This window comes from Protopterus annectens, chromosome 2.part0 (genome assembly GCF_019279795.1).
Source record: "Protopterus annectens isolate FY-2018-M chromosome 2.part0, PAN1.0, whole genome shotgun sequence".
Classification (NCBI taxonomy): Eukaryota; Metazoa; Chordata; order Ceratodontiformes; family Protopteridae; genus Protopterus; species Protopterus annectens.
The window spans coordinates 941,449,063-941,465,968 of record NC_056728.1 but is presented as its reverse complement, the minus strand read 5'-3'; the positions used below and the strand labels follow the sequence as shown (position 1 = coordinate 941,465,968).

The 16,906-nt window shown below is 37.8% G+C and overlaps 1 protein-coding gene across 1 annotated transcript in view; it reads right to left on the bottom strand.

Moving 5' to 3' along the window:
- The window catches only part of GDNF (glial cell derived neurotrophic factor), a 107,505-nt gene extending 93,326 nt beyond the window's left edge, over positions 1 to 14,179 (bottom strand). Inside the window, exons 1-2 of the mRNA XM_044061199.1 lie at positions 13,367 to 14,179; positions 2,525 to 2,746 (exon numbers count right to left, since the gene is read on the bottom strand). Of these exons, the coding sequence (XP_043917134.1) occupies positions 2,525 to 2,720 (196 nt within the window). The 5' untranslated portion in view covers positions 2,721 to 2,746; positions 13,367 to 14,179. The remainder of the gene's footprint in view (positions 1 to 2,524; positions 2,747 to 13,366) is intronic.
- Positions 14,180 to 16,906: the final 2,727 nt, after the last annotated feature.

Sequence of the window (16,906 nt, the reverse complement as noted above, 5' to 3'; positions counted from 1 at the left end):
ATATATATATATATATATATATATATATATATATATGTATCTATGTATTAATATATATATATATATATATATATATATATATATATATATACATACATACATACACATATACATACATACATACATGCATGCGCACACACACACACACACACACACACACACACACACACACACACACACACAGAGGGATGGGAGAAGCTCCCACATGGGGAGTTGCAGCGGGCTTGCAGTTTGCAAAAATGCGCTGGCATTATGCTTTAACTTTTAATAGTAAATATGCTGCTTGAAGGCTATGCCATATAATTTTCCTTTAAAATAATTTCATCAAATATTGCAGTTGCTTTGCTGTATACTATAAGCAATAGTGGCTGGAACAACTGAAATAAACAGTTATCTTGCCTCAGGATTCCACTTCATGGTGGTCTCATGTGCTTTAGTGGCATAGTCAGAATGAATTGAAACACCTCTGTTGGAAAATGTTTGTCACAGTTGCGTGACTACTGTTTCAGATTTACTATAAAACAGTTTATATTATTTTCTGTTGCATGTGGTTTTGTAACCTTTTATGTAAACTTGGAAGCAATTATTCGCAGTAGATGCATGCTGAGGACACACATACATACAAACTGTACTACTCCAATATTATTTGCTGACTAGAAGGCTTTTCTTACCTACAACTGCCCGTTTGCCTTATTTTTTGGTGTTTAAGTAGCACTGTCATACCTCCCAAACTCTTAGCACACGAAATTTGGACAAAGCCTAAAATAATGGGGATACAAAGGCCCAAACTTAGGGACAGACTTTAAATGTTGCTCTTACAAACTTAGAAAGTTGCTAGAATAACATGATTTGTTTTAGCACTCATTTTCTGAAGGATGTGAAGTCGGAAACTCAAATTAATATAATTATTTAGTGACTTCAATCCTGAGTGATTCGCCAGAAAAACACAAATTTTATGAGGAACTGACCAAAGATATCAGACAAAAATCTGGACATTCTGTGGGAATCTGGACAGTTAAGAGGTATGTGATTGCTTAATGGAACAGATATGAGGGCCACACGTACATTTCCTGTCCAAGACTGAAGTACCTGTATTCTAGCCTACAAATGGTCAAGCTTTAAGAGGAGTCAAAAACATGTACTTTTTAAGCATTTGGGGCTATGGAATATGAGACAAGTTTTGAGCAACCTAATTGCTTCAAGGAATAAAGATTAAAATTATTTTTCTAAGTTTAATTTTCAATAATCAGTGTGCTGGAAATAGCTAAAATAAATGGCATGTTATTTTCAAATTTCACTCACAAGTGCATTGAGGCTTGTACCTGTACTAGACTGCATAAAAGCACTGCAGTCTAAACTTTAAAAGGCTGAAAAATGTCCAGGAAGGTTGATATGCTGTCAGTAAATCATGAAGTATGCAGTTATCAGACTATTTCTAAACCCACGCCTGGTGCTTCCATCTAAGACCTTTTGGCTTTAATGCAAACAATTAGCAACAGGTAACTGAGTAGGCAAGATGGAACAAAGAATGTGAAATTAATAGCAAATGATGAAATCTTATATCACTGGGGTTAACTTTTATGTTTCTCTTGAAAAATCACATTGCTACAGGCAACTCTGGGATTAAAAACATCATTTCATTCTCAAGAGACCTCCACGTAAAAGATATATAGACCTGTCCCTTCTTAAATAATTAATTATGATCTCGGTCCATTATCTGATTCAATGACTTGTCAAACTACACAAAAAGAAGGTGTGTTTTTTGTTTGTTGTAGATGGATGACAGCCACCGACACTATTAGAGGTGTCACTTATCAGATCCTTGCTAAACTGTAAAGTAATCAGGTTGCTACACCTAGCTCTGCATCTTAAAGAGTATAACATGATCTGAGGAGTTATGACCACAGAGTGAACTATATGTCCTCTAATTACACCTAGGTGTACACATATCAGGGGCATATACATTAACTTGAAGGTGAGTGGTGTAATTCACAACAACAGTTAAGTTTTACCACAATCATATCAGCTACAAAGGTTTAGCACAGAGGTTGCAAACAACCTGAAAATTTTGTGCAGAGCACAAAAGCCATAAAAGAAAATTACCCAAAAGCTTGAGAAGGCACAAGTATTGCAAAAGGGATCTTCGTTAAAGACATGCGCAGTGCTTCTAAAGAAATTCAGATTGATGCCTAAAATATCTAGGATATCCTAAGTCCAAAGGGCACTGTATTTAGGCTCTGATTCCATTAACTACAGATTTTGTATAACAGGTTTATACTGTATTCTCTCCACTGTCCTAGTTTGGGCTTGGCTGCTTAAAACTCATATAGCTGCATCTTTGTGGAATACTCAGACAAACTCCAGACTTTACATTTTCAACCCTCAGCTCAACAGACTCTTTAACTTAGCAGATTTATAGGACATAGTTGTCACGCCATACACAGTGATAGAAAATATTTTAAAATAATCTTGTTGGAATGCAAAATGGTATCCAGACACAAAATGAAATGGAATGTTCTCTTACATTCACTTTCCACAGGGATGGGATCCAGGCTGGGGGTGTGATCTGCCAGAACTGTTCTAACGGAAGAAGGCTCCTGCTGGATGTCTTCCAAATGGAATTGTTTCTTACCAGATGCTTGCCAGCTTTGAGGAAGAGGAGTTGACCCTACAATGCTCAGCAGCAATGTGCACATAGACAAAACATCCCATAACTTCATCTTAGATGGGCTTCCAGTTGAGGGACCTACATTGGGAAACAACACAACACTATTAATTACATTGGCCTGGAGTTTTTCAGGTGGCTGACAATCTATACTACATAAAAGGAATATGTGGACACATGATTCTTGTTGGTAATACAGTTCTACTTTGGCTTTATATGCTTCCCAGGCAGGAAGAAGAAGAGGGGCTGCAACCAGGAAGTAAAGGAAATATACTATTGTAGTTCAGCACAGTTAGGAAATATACTATTGTAGTTCAGCACAGTTTTCACAGTATTTTATATGTAACCATTCACAGTCATTTTCTTCTAGAAAAGCAAGCAGAGTATTTTCTTAACATAAATCTAAATACATTTCAGTACAAATCCTTTCAGCCATTCCAGACTTTGCCGCAGCTTTTGATTAGGCCTTTCTAAAATGTGTAATTTTTTTTTTTACAAGAAAATGAGAAATGCAATCAATAAATCTTGTCAAACATTGCAATTACTGGATTCTTACCGCTCAGACTGTAAATGTTCATGGATGCAAGTGGGACCCAACAAATAAAAGAGCACTGACATGAAGTATTAGAAAAATGTTTAATGAGAAAATATCACTGTAAACAGTTACTGAACTTAGGCATAACTATTCCCTAGAGCAAAATTTCTTGGTGAAGCTAGCGTAAGGAGGCTTATGCCTGTTTTAGGGGTGTCGCAAACAAATTGAGATTACTGTGAACTTAAAACAGTAACTCTGTGATGTTGTTGTAATTTTGTTTCTCTGTTGGCTAAGGCTAAATTCAAGAGAATTTTGAATGTGCCAGGCCAGCTATGGGTACTTACAGTGCATCATATGTTTTTCTGTATGGAGATACCCAGAGTAATTCTAGGCACACTGTCATGGTGAATGCTCCGGTTTGAGAAGCATTCACTGTGACTGAGTATTAGAACCTATGCCCTAGAGCTACTAAAGTATTTACAGGAAAAGCACAAATCTAACTCAGTCTATGATACAGACATCTGATTTAATGCTGCAGCTTAAAATTGCTATTAAACTACTGATCTAGAAGTTACTTTCTAGTACCAACTGAAAGAAGTGAAGGAATGCTACACAAACAGTACAGCATCCATTATGTTCATGTTAAAATTGCATATGCTAATATAAAGAATTTGATCCTATCAACGTTCCATGTGAATAGTAACACTATTTTAAAAATGCCCCTGGTTTTAGTTATATGTCCTAGATTCATTTTAGCTCTGTCCTTAATTTCAAAGACAAGAAGTTAAAAGATGTGTTTTAGTATAAAAAGATATTAACAGGACAGCTTTTGATATCCTGATCCAAGATCAGTATACTACAGCTAAGGGAAGAAAGTGTCAAGGTCTTCAAATGGTTTGTCAGCTCTTGTCAGAATAACCTGCAGAGAAAATGGAATTAAACCCTTTCATCTAGTAATTTAAAAATGTCACACTGGAGTCAGCTTGAGGCTTGGTTGTTTACTCCTAGTTAAATTAAAAAAAAAAAAAAAAAAAATATATATATATATATATATATATATATATATATATATATATATATATATATATATATACATACACAGAGAGACAGGGGGCTGTTTCCAGTATACAAGACGAAAGCAACAGCTATTTCTGAACTCCAGCATTTTTGTTTGCTCTGCATCCTACAGTTCCTAGCATCTCTAAGGCATCAAATATCGTTTAACAATGATCCTATATGCTTACTTTCAGATGGCTTTTCTAAAGATAGTTCATTTAAGAAGGTTAAGCTGTAGAACTTATGAGAAAGTGGCTTATTACAGATAATCTTAATTAAACCCAAATAGTTCTGTATACCCCCTGTGTATAGATTGTATTAACAGAGGTGGAATTTCTGAACATGCTTGTGGTAATTTTACTATTGTAACTTTTTTTAAAATTTTAAGTCAGTAGTATACACCATTGTAAATATTTTTGAAAGACAGATGAAAGCAATGTGACACAGAAAAATATTGCACATATGAAGTATCAATTTATTCAAAATGTTGCTTTTATGGGATTGTTCTAGCCTTACAGTCAATGTTTCATACTATTTACTTTTGAAGTTGAAGTAGTGCATACTAAGAGCATGTCTGTTTGCTACTATTTCAGTCATTACTGGAGTAACAACAGTAATACCACTGATGTATGCCCGAGTGGTGAATATGCAGGTTCCATGCTCAGATCTCTGCCAAATTCAATTTTACTTTTATATTCATCATTATAACTGAAATTCTTGTTGATTTACAGGAATGTGACTCAAAGAAAAATATTACACCGTGTTCCTTAGAAGACTTAATTATTTGTGTGTTACATCGAAATTGTGTGTGTGTGTGTGTGTGTGTGTGTGTGTGTGTGTGTGTGTGTGTGTGTGTGTGTACATGTATATGCGCATGCTTCAATTCTTCCTTGCTTATTTTGCTTTTAAACATTAGCCCAGGGATTTTAAGGATTATCACCACTAAATCTTATTACAGCACCCATACATTTGGAATACTTTTTAGGAAACAGATTACTTCTGTTGACACCAGTAAAAGAACCTTGTAAAATGCAGAAGACAAGATGGAGCTTCTAAGCTAATATGCTGAGAAGGACATAATGGTTGTGAAGGACATCATTAACATTAAGTGAATTACCTTTAACCTATCAAACTAATCTGTTACTGCTTCAATGCCCTCACACTCTACCAGACATAAGACTGGCCCTGCTTTCACTGGTATATTGTAATTAGCTGTTTTGCAGGCTTTCCTTATTGCACTTGATTGTTTTGTCTCTTTTAAACCAAGAATAATGCTGTCCCGCCCCATCTGGTTTAATCTTGCTTAGAGTATTTTCCTTTGCTTCTGTTAAAACTGCCGTTTGCCTAAGTTGTTGAAGTCTGCAATGAGTCAACAATCTCTGATAATTGTGATGTGGTGTCCAGACTATGCTCATCCTGCAGGGTAACCTCTTGTTTATTACTACAACTACTACAAATGTATAGTGAGTGATATCACTTGAGTCATGGCACACAGATGTACGACTTGCTAAGAAACAATAAATTGTAGGTGGTATTCATTATATGCACTATTAGGCTACTTATATCTGTACAGTGACCTTTATAGAGGAGAAGAACTCATAACAAAGAATCAAATTACACTGGAAACAAAATGCCCGGGCTGCCATAAGGGAAAAAATTAAATGGAAAAGGGCAACATACTTGAGAATGAAAATATGCAAACATGTATTCAAAACATAATTGACAGATAATTAAATAAATACATAAGGAAAGAAAGAAAGAAATAGTCACTATAGCATGTACAATATGTTAAAACAATGCATACAGGTATGATTTTATGCAACAAGGACTTCAGACTGACTTATAAGTCTGAAATACTAATAGTTGCTGCATGCAAGCTTACCTGCATGCAGAATGTATATTATCACACTGATCTTTTTGATATCGTGAGGAAATATTTGCAAATATATATTCCAGAACGAATAAAACTATGCCTAAGATTGACCTTTGTTAAACTTTAGTATATAAATCTGACACTCCAAGCATGCTCAGTTCATATTTCAGCAGTTCAACAATGTCTGGGGATTGCAGACTTACCTCCAGAAGTCAGCAGTGTTCAAAAAAATTCAGTCATGCAGTTACTGAGGACAGAAAATGAGGGTACTGGGTAGAAACTAATATTCATAAATTCTGCATGATGTGGATGTCACACTGGATTCTGCTGCCTAGCCTACACCAAGGGTCGATGACTCTCGTGCATTGAGGAATAAAGAAGGGAGGAACTTCTAGTTTTCTAGTCACGTTATACTAAAAGTAATAAAGGTTCCACGAGAAACAGAATATTCTTGCAAGGGGGTTTTGTTCTGTACATCTTTATACATGTAATTAAAAGTGCTGCCCACAAGAAAGAATAATAAGAACAGCAGAAAAGATCGTTGGCACTACTCTTCCTACATTACAGGAGCTCTTTGAACTGAGATGTAAAAAGAGGTCCTGCAAAATACTGAGTGACACTTCTCATCCAGCGTATGGTTGGTTCACTAAACTTGCTTCTGGTAGATGGTATGGAGTATCCACTGCAGGACCTCCAGATTCATGTACAGTTTTTATCCAACTGCAATAAGACTCGTTAATGCAGACATCAATCTGGATGTATCAAAATTATAACAGACTGTTACCCTCTCATTCTTTTTTCTTATTTTTTTCATACAGTAATTCTGTTTATTTATTGCATACTAAAATTAATATATTCTCATTTAAGTGCAATTCCAATCACTTCCTTATGTGCAAAATCAACCAGTCTGCATAGTACTGCGTAACCATACGCATGCGCAGTACATCAGAACTGCTGCAGAATACTGGACAGCTGCGGAAGGGCAGCAAGGAGGCATTATACAATGCCATTATTTAAGAAAAGTATTTTTTTCTTAAATAATGTCATTGCATAATAGCAATAACCTACTTCTGGGTGTGGGTAGTGCTGGATTTACCCACGGTTTTCTTTGTTTGGCCACTCGGGCTTCGCCCTCATGACCAAACCACACCAACCATATCATGGGTAAATCCAGCATTACCCACACCCAGGAGTGGGTTATTGCTTAAATAGTCAGTGTTGTCCAATGTAATAAATAGTGTACAAGCATGTGACAGCTACTTAAGATATTTAGTTTTGTACTATAAGCCGCGGTGGTACAGTGGCGTTGTTGCCTCACAGCAAGAGGTTCTTCTGTTCGATTCATGGCTGGAGTGCCTTCTGCATGTCCTCCCCACGGTCGAGTGGCCTCTGAAAGACATGCGTGAATGGGCGTGCCTTCTCTGAAGGTTGGGTGCCGGGCTGGCAACTCGGTACCATAAAAAAATCTACTGCCAATCATTAGCGGACCGGAGTTCCGCTGTGGTGACCCCTAACCGGGAAAAGCCGAAAAAGACAAACAACAACTATAGTTATTGCTTATTCTTTAATACCTATCATGCGTGTCTTTTTGTGTTTGTTTTCTCCTGTAAAAGAACTGACACTCTAAATTTCCTTTAGGTGGCACTTGTGTTTCCTAAATGACAATAAAGTTTCTTTGAATCTTACTAAATATCCCATTCTGGAGGAGTACTGCAACTTCAGCTTGCAAAATTAGCAGCGTACATCACTGAGGACAAATTTCCCATACTTTCAAAAATCATGCTTTCCTTGTCTTGGGTATGTTTAGTGAGTTTGAACTGGTCAGAAATGTGTTTCTCAAAAAACGATTGGTATACACGGTGGCTTCCTTCAGCTCCAGAAAAGTCTTTAAATGTTAAGGGACCCATCCGCTTGCTGCACTTGCTTGGTAGTTAACTCTGACTGATCGAATCTCGCCAAAGGTTAGGTAACTAAGAAATATTTTAATCTGGGCCTGTACAAATTGTGGAGTTAAGATAGTTCTCTGTTCAAGTTTCTATTCTAATTCTTGGGGTCTTAAAGTTTATCAGGTGTGCATGCCGAGGAGTCTACTGTTTTTAAACGCAGAGAAAGGGGACAATAATACAAAAAGAATTGTCTGTATCGGCAACAGCTATAGTAGGATCTGGGTCTGTACTGCCTCATCATTCTGTTGGAAGTTTTATACCTTTATGTGCATTTGTAGATACACGCGGGCAACTAATTTGATGTAGCTCCTTCCAGCGTGAAACACGGTAACCAGCTACAGCAAACTCTTCTTTCGGATGTTTGTGTATCAGACTGCCACAAACCTCGCATTCTTGTTCAACAGAATATTAACAGGCCCATGACGTCCTTGTCTTCAGGACACGACCTCAAAGGCCTTGTCATATGCAACTACTGTGGCGCCAAAAATACAGCAGTACGGCTGAAACGCTTGCAGTGCAGTTTTAGAAGCATTTCTGATAAGAACCAGCTTTAATACAACATTGCGTGTGTGTGTGTGTGGGGGGGGGGCTCGCTTCAAGTATGACAGCACAGTAGGTACATTTAGTAGAAGTGGCTCTGGAGGATTCCCTGTTTTACGCAGCAACTATCCATTTTATTTGATAGTGGGCATACCTCCAAATTGTTCCAGATTTTCAAGGACGTCCCTGGTTTTGATTCAAATTTTAGCACTGTCTCTCTTAAGTACTCCTTAAACTGGTGACTTTTTGGGAACAGGTGGTGAATTACCCTTAATAAATAATGACAATAAATAGAGTTATAGACTTCTTTTCCTTCTGCAAATTAATGTTAATTCAGATTCTCTTATTTGTCAGTGTCTCAGGTTAAACTTAGTAATATTTTAATAGTGTCCCTGAGTATTTCTTGATTTGTCCCCGATTCTGTTCTGGTTGAGAGCTACGACAGCGGGCCTTAAAAAAGTTTTCGACCGAAACTGTTCATGCCTGTCAAGTGTACCTCATTGCGAGGACTATTTCTCGTTTTGAGCCTTAACCACCATGTGAGCTTCCTAATTGAAGCTGTTGCCAATCGTTCCACATTTTTCCCATTTGTTCCACAGAATGAGATACAGTATTCCACATTGTGGAGATGGAATTTTGAAGGATATATGGATATAAAATTGCTGAGCAGTACTATCATTGCCTATCATGGCAAAAGGTGCTCCCTAAGGCAATGGCCAGAAATGTTTGATTTGTACACCAAACTTAGATTCTGGTACAGTGGTACTCCCCCCCCCCCCCCCAATAGCCAGAAATGTATGATTTGTACAACAAACTCATGTACCTACAACGGAACAACACAAGAGTTAGATGGATAGTATCTATAGACAAACAGATACATAAGATATGTCCTTTTTCTGTTACACACATATCCCAAATAGTGGATTAAAGATGCAGTGTATGTATTAAAAGTATTACACCAGAAGCCCTTAGTTGAGTAACTAGCAATAATACATCAAGGACATATCACTCTGGAAGTAGCTAGTTAACTTCTATTCTGGCTTATTGGTACTTTTCAGATTATTTATGTATTTGAAACTAGAGCATTTAGTACTGGCAATATGATTCCCCTTAAAAATGAATTTGCACACCATAACTTATATGGTGTACATATCTGGCTACACCCTTACAAGTATCTGCAGGGAGTTTGTAAACTGCATTATAAAGACATCAGTTTATTCTGGTTGCAGGATATCCAAAAGATAACCTCACAGAATGATGCATTCTTTGTCCTGCTTTTATATCTTCCAGCTTTTTTAAAGCGTTTCATTTTTATCACACTAGCAAACTACAGACTGTTTTTTAAAATTTCACACAATGATTCTACTCAGTTTTGCTGGAAACTACACAAGTACATACTGTATGCCGTTTAACTGTAATTACTTTGAGTTTGGCATAACACTTGTCAGACTGGCTATGCGTTACACATTTGCTAAATTGTTAGGTGGTTAGTAATGTGTGACATCCCCTAATCAATGTGACTGCAGTCATCATCCACTGAAAACAGCATATTATTACCTGAGTAAAGCTCATCTCCTGTCCATGAAACAGTGAAACCTTGATATTTGCATGTGGACAACAGTAAATCAAATATACTTTCTGGTTAAAACCCAGCATTAGTTATACAAGCATCTTTCATGATTAACTAAACTACTAAGTTTTGTCAAGGCAGACCAGATGGAGCAATACAAAGTGTCTAAAAGAGAGACACCTTTCTTAGATATAGTTATACCATATGCATGTTGCCAACATGTCTTGTAAGCAGACACAAAGTTGTTCTGACAGCCTGCTATAATTTACTACCATTGGGATGTAAAATCTACATTTTACCCTAAACTGCTTACTGATTACTAATAGTAACGTTTAATTTGAACAAAACACTTGCATACTTGCTATCTGTAAGTAGTAGTAAACAAGGTCTGCATAATTACCACATTGGCTACAAAAAAAAAAAAAAAAAAAAAAAAAGAACATCATTGCGAAATCCTACCAAAAGACTAATGACTTCATGTAACAGCAAAGACACCACGTCTAATCTGTTAGACCTACATACGCTCAGACTAGAGATACAGGCCACCTGTAACACACAAAGTCAACCTAGATACACACGTTACCCCTTTTGGCTCTAATGTAAAAATACAGTTACATACAGTAGTAAGCAGACATCGGTGTATGTCTTTTTCTTGTGCATAATCAAATATACGTCAGTTTAAGACAATGGCTTGACTGAATACTCAGAAACATTTCTGCAGATCTGTAGGTTACAAGTTAAGAGCGTATAAGGGCATAGCCACCGATTCACTTTGGACAGCCAGTGTGTGGCACGGGCAACTCATGAAAACACAATTTCCGACAGTTTGTTTTCAAAATACAGTTATGTGCCGCGTAAATACCTTGTATAGGAGAGTACGCGTACTACTACCAGCAAAGCAACTGTGCTATTTTGGCTCTGTTTAATGAACGTTATCGTAAATAAAGGTTCGCGACCTATTTTACTTTATAAAATATACGAATCAATAGAAATAATTTGATGAAGTACATAAACAGGCCTTTCCTCAAATGGGTTTATTTATGCTACCAGTCCTTTTTCACCTAAACCTTACTGCGTAGTAAGGAGACATCCAACTCCTAGAAGCTGGTAATATTAACCAGAACCAGAAGACCACCACCACAACACATATTAGTTCTTCCTTCTAAAATCTTCACTACGACCAGTAATGAAAACATAACAGCTAAAGCAAAACAATTGCGTATTATCTGAATATCATGCTCTTGACACATAAAAAGAAACATGACGGCAGCGCTTTCAGTTGAGGTAACAAATGTTTCCAGATCTGTACAAACACGTTAACAGGACATCACTGACACACAACAAACTAGCTAACTGAACTGTCCTCACTGACCAGTGTGTCCTCTGTTAAGTCACCAATACAGTCAAAATACTGAACACAAACTAAAGGGAAACATTACATCTAGTGTTAGATGTTACCCTTTTTAAAGTTGCTGGGACATCCCCTCCCTTTCATAAGCCTGTGCAGTGCTACAAGTGATCTGATTATGTCGGCTACACCTTAACAAAGTCAGATCAACTGACTACACTGTATTTTGAGAGATTTACGGGTTGTGCGTGCGTGTGTTTGTTTTCAGGTTGTTTTGACCCCAGTTTTAAAAATTCACAATGTATTAATTACACTGGTGGAATCACTAGTTGAATCAAATGTTTTTTCTCTTCTCTCTCATGCACAGCTCTCAACAAATCGGGGACAAACCTCAACAAAATGGGGGACAAATCCAGAAGTAAATAGGGACAATCAGGGACACATTTAAAACGTTAGTACTATTATCTTTAGTTATTGACAGATTGAGAAAATGTTAATTCATTTACATTTAAAAGTCTATAACTCCTATTATTCATTAACTGTAAATCACAATTTGTCCAAAAGTCACCACTTTTAGGAGCGACGAAGAGGGACAGAACTAAAAACTGAGTCAAAATTAGGGACATCCATGAAAATCAGGGACAGCTAAGAGGTATGCCCTCATAATTAGTTATTTATTCGGCTGGTTAGAGGTTTTGATCGATTCAACACATCCTGACTGATAGCAACGTGCCCAGGTATAAAACGCGTTCTTGCCTGGAAGGCACGTAGGTGTGCTCTTATCAGGATGTAATCTACACCTTGTCCTGAGTTAATGCTTACTAGTTTGGTGGTTGCAAGACAGTAAAGAGACAATGAAGGCACATTCCTACCTATGACTCGGTTGGATTACACTAGTGAAAAGTAGTGTCAGAGCCAAATGGGTGAAACACTATGACACAAAGCAGAGGTCTCCAGTCACAAGGGAGTAACTAGGCACTCTGTACTTTTAAGTAGAATTTTCTACGCAATGCTTAGAACCCCCCCCCCCCCCAGCATTTTAGGCATTACTATGTCCGTCCACACCGCCCACAACTGTCTCCAGTAAGAGTTTCATAGATTGAAAAAAAATCTATTTAATGGTTTTACAAAAAAAAAGTGATGCAAACATTTTTAAGTGTGTGTGTGTTGGGTGGTTCAATTGTTTAACTAACAGGTGGGTTTGGGGCAGCAGTAACAGCAGATGAGTACGAAATTATACCTTTTTGGCTACAGCTTACATTCCTCCTACATTTTTTGCACGTTTGGAATCTGCACCATTCACACAATACTGCTAACACACGAGTTGTGGTCATGTCATTGGCTATTGTGCACTTTCAATGCGCATCTTGCAGTAAATCTGAGTGACTGTACTTAGTGCCGAGTAATTGCCGGCCAAATGTCACACGTCCAGCAAACTTCAGCAGTAGGCATAATAAGCATCAGACAGCAAAGACGAAAACCTTGCTCTGCTGCTGCCATAGAATGCATTAAATATTACGGGGAAAAGCAGAAAGACACAAAAAATATGTACTAGTTATGGAGTGACAGCTCTAGCGGAGTTTGTCAAATATAGGCGTTCAGCTCCCAGCTTTTCTGAAAGCAGCATGACTTCGGTGTTTGGTAACCAGCTTACCTGGAGTCCACGCTGGAAAATGGAAAAGAGAACTACCATGCTAAAACTCAGTTTGCAAGATTCCGTTTTAGTGGGATTTCTGGCAGCACATTTGGAACTGGTGCCTATGTGCCACCTTTAAAGTACTCTTAATCAGCTAACTATACTCTTTCTACAAGCCCAGCAACGCATTTACTTACCTTGTATGTGGTCTCTTCAGACCGAAAAGAGACATTAATTTTGAAGACCTGGACCAAAATTCATTAAAAAAGCCCTTCGGTTTTGATTTACACAGCGCAAGTATTCCACAAGTATCCTTCAGCTGAGACCCCTTTCCTAAACATTATTATAGAATTGGATGCCACTGATTCCAAATATCCGCTCCTTAGCACTTTATGGTTTTAAGTCTAGTAGCAGAAGAGGCCCTTGCGGATCAAGCTTAGCAATCTACTATGATATCGTGAAGGCAGTCGATGATGCTCACGAGTCCTGAGTGGAAATCTGAGAAATGCATACACTCAACAACTGCGGGGAATCAGATGAAGACATCAGGCTCCTGTAACAGCAGCTGGCTCCGGGAGCACAGTAAGGGACACAAACACAGGACAGCTGAGGCTAAGTGATGGCTTCAGTGCAAGGCTGATTAAGGTTGTCACTTCTAAGTTGTGCAGCCCAACTCCTTCTCTTACAGTGGCAAACGTTAAATCCAACCGTGGAAATGTGAGAGTTATGAGCAAGGCAGGTGAGTACTATGGGTGCAGGAATCCAAACTTGGCGCGGAGCTTAAAAAACCTTGCCTCCTTCCTAGCAGTATAACTTAACACTGTTTAATCCTGGGTTCTTGTCCTTAATGTATCGAAAATGTTGCAGCCAGTCAGGGAACAGATATGGATATACCGCCGAGTAGCTTCGAGACAGATGGTCTGCAGTCCACATAACAGGAGCAGCTCGGTTTACCAAGGAGAGCTGGAATGAAGATGGATTTATACTCTTCCCCTGTGACGCGCTCCGCATGCCCGCTCTCTGATTCTCTTTTAAAGTGGAAATGTCTGAGGATTGAAGTCAGTTCCTTACATAGCTTGCGTGGTTCGAGTGCCGGGGCATCGATTCTCCGTTTGTAATAGCGACGCGGGCTTCGTCTGATTATTTGCAAATATTAGGAAAAATCAAAAGAGAAATCCAACCAAGAGGTCCATTAGCTGCACTGTTCGCTTCAGAACTAGGGTGAGGCAGCTTGCCCGGTCTGGTTGACAGCTCAGACATTAAAGCTTAACCTTATTACATATTAACCTGACGGGTGATATTAGCAAGGAATTCTTCTCTGTTATGGTAAAGTGACAGCAGCTTTTGGCCCTGTATATTCTTTGCTGACTCACAGAGTTAAACGCAAAGCAGGTATAAAGGGTAGAGCCGCATCTCCAGTAAAGAACAAGGTTATCCTGGATAGGGTATATTACTTCTTTCAAGTATGCTCTGTTTTGACTGGAACCCAGCTGTAATTTATGACACTGTATACAATGTAACAACAAATAACGTTTTATCTAACAACATCTATTCCAACACTTGGGGGTTGCTTAGTGGTTTATCACATATCATGTAGTTGTACTAGTTCTTTTTATCTGTATCTACATTCACAAGTTAAAAGGTTCCATTTTATCTGTCCCTATTTTTATTGCTTTGCACTGCAAGTTGACTCCTGCAGACAGCAGTGAAGGTGCAAAACTTTATTAGAAGCAGGGAAATAATTAGCAGCTCTGCTTTGAGTCTTGGCAGTATTTCTAAGTTTAGCGCCCTTTCTCATGCAGAAGCACAATGAACAAACTGCCTAACATAATAATAAGGTTTTATTTATTTATTTTCTTACCTCAGTTTTAAACCTAGCTTTAAATACTTTGCTATTGGCAATTTCTATGATCTTGTGCCTTAAGGCTTTTGGTTCAAAAGGAAGTTAACTTAGGACAGGTATGTTTCATTTTAAAACCAGCACAGACCATAGGCCATTAAATCAGTTTTATTCACCATTAAGGATGTGTTTTGATTACAAAACATAAATACAGTAACAAACCCCAGCCATGGTTAATTGACACCCTTACACATAAACTGACATGCTGCTATTGTACAGGAGTCAGCATGACATTTCTATCTTTCTGAGCAAAACTGCATTTGTCTAGATATGGCTTTTCAACTAATTTTTAAACTTTATTTGTCCACCTAAAAACAAAATAGCTCCATCCTTAGCCCCACCCACCCCAGGTGGAAATACATTGGTATCCATCCTGCTTTCAGGGGAACTGAGTGGATATCAAGTCCTAATGAGTGATTTCCTTACTCTGTGGACTGTGCATTTTTTGTAGGCTTACCTTTACCAGAAGCAGACAGTCGCAACACAATCGATTTTGTAAGTCACTTTATAGTATAAGTTAACTTATTAGAGTCCAGATTTATTATGTTAACCCAATGACATTACTCAGGTATTCAGTTCTCCAAGATGAGTTGTGATTTTCCAAAGGGAAATGCACTGATTGCAAACCACTTTTGCGTAATGCACAGTACTGAAATTTAGAGGGAGAGCACATTCTATTATTAAATGTCTTTGCTTATAAAACTTGATAGGGCAGTGGTCACAGTAGTCTTTGCAATTTCAGAAGCAACCCATCTTTAGAATCGACGTTTGCTGTTGTATATTTTTACTATATGAATTTCCACAAAATATTGTCATGAAAAATGTTATTTTTGTAGTTCAGGTTCCTTTGGATAAAATTCCTGACCTTTGGATATTGTTTCTAGTAATGAGTTTGCATTGTCTTCCCCAAATCCTTATAAATTTTCTGTGAGTACTCCTGCTTTTTTACTTCTCCTAAAACAAAAATTTATTTTATTTATGTTTTTGAAAATTGTTATTCAAGCAGTCCCTCTAGGCCACAGACCTATTTTATTATGGGAGACCTAAGAAGTGTAAAGTTCTTCATGAAGATCAATAAATAATACCACATATGGAAGTTATAAATAGGGTTATAATACAGCAATGCAAATAATGCATTGAAATATGATTGTTTACATTTCCTACAGTGAATGACAAAAATATACAAGAAGTGCAGGATATGGACCTGTTCTGAGAAAACAAATATTTACAGTGAATATCAAGATTATTAAGAAATTAAATAGTGGAGCTGTTTATTACGTTTTGGGACACACACACACACACACACACACACACACACACACACACACACACACACACACACACTCACTTCATTATTTTGTTGTCAAGATTTATTTATTTATTTTTGTGGCAAAGACAAGTCTCAGAATTAGTTACACCAATGTGCCCACTGATGACACAGTATCAGGTCAACTACAGATGCTCACATTCTAGCTGTTTGTGACACACTTGCCTGCTGCCACTTGCTCAAAAAAGTAAGCACTCAACTCCCACTAGTGTGATTTCTCATTTCTACATAACCTTCCCAACACCTGATTCTGTAAACTACATAGCCCTACCAGAACCAACCAAAACCCTAAACCTAAAACTCCTGCTCAATTCCCAACCTGTTTCCTCAGTTGCTTACCCTAAACCTTCACTCCAGCTCCCTAACCCTAAAGTCCCTGATCACTCCTTAAACCTAAAACCCCAACCCCCCAAACCTAATGCCCCCAATTACTGCCTATCCTAAAAACTCCAACCCCTTTCTGTAAACAAAAACAAACCAGAAACTAGGTCTGCTATATTGGAACAATCT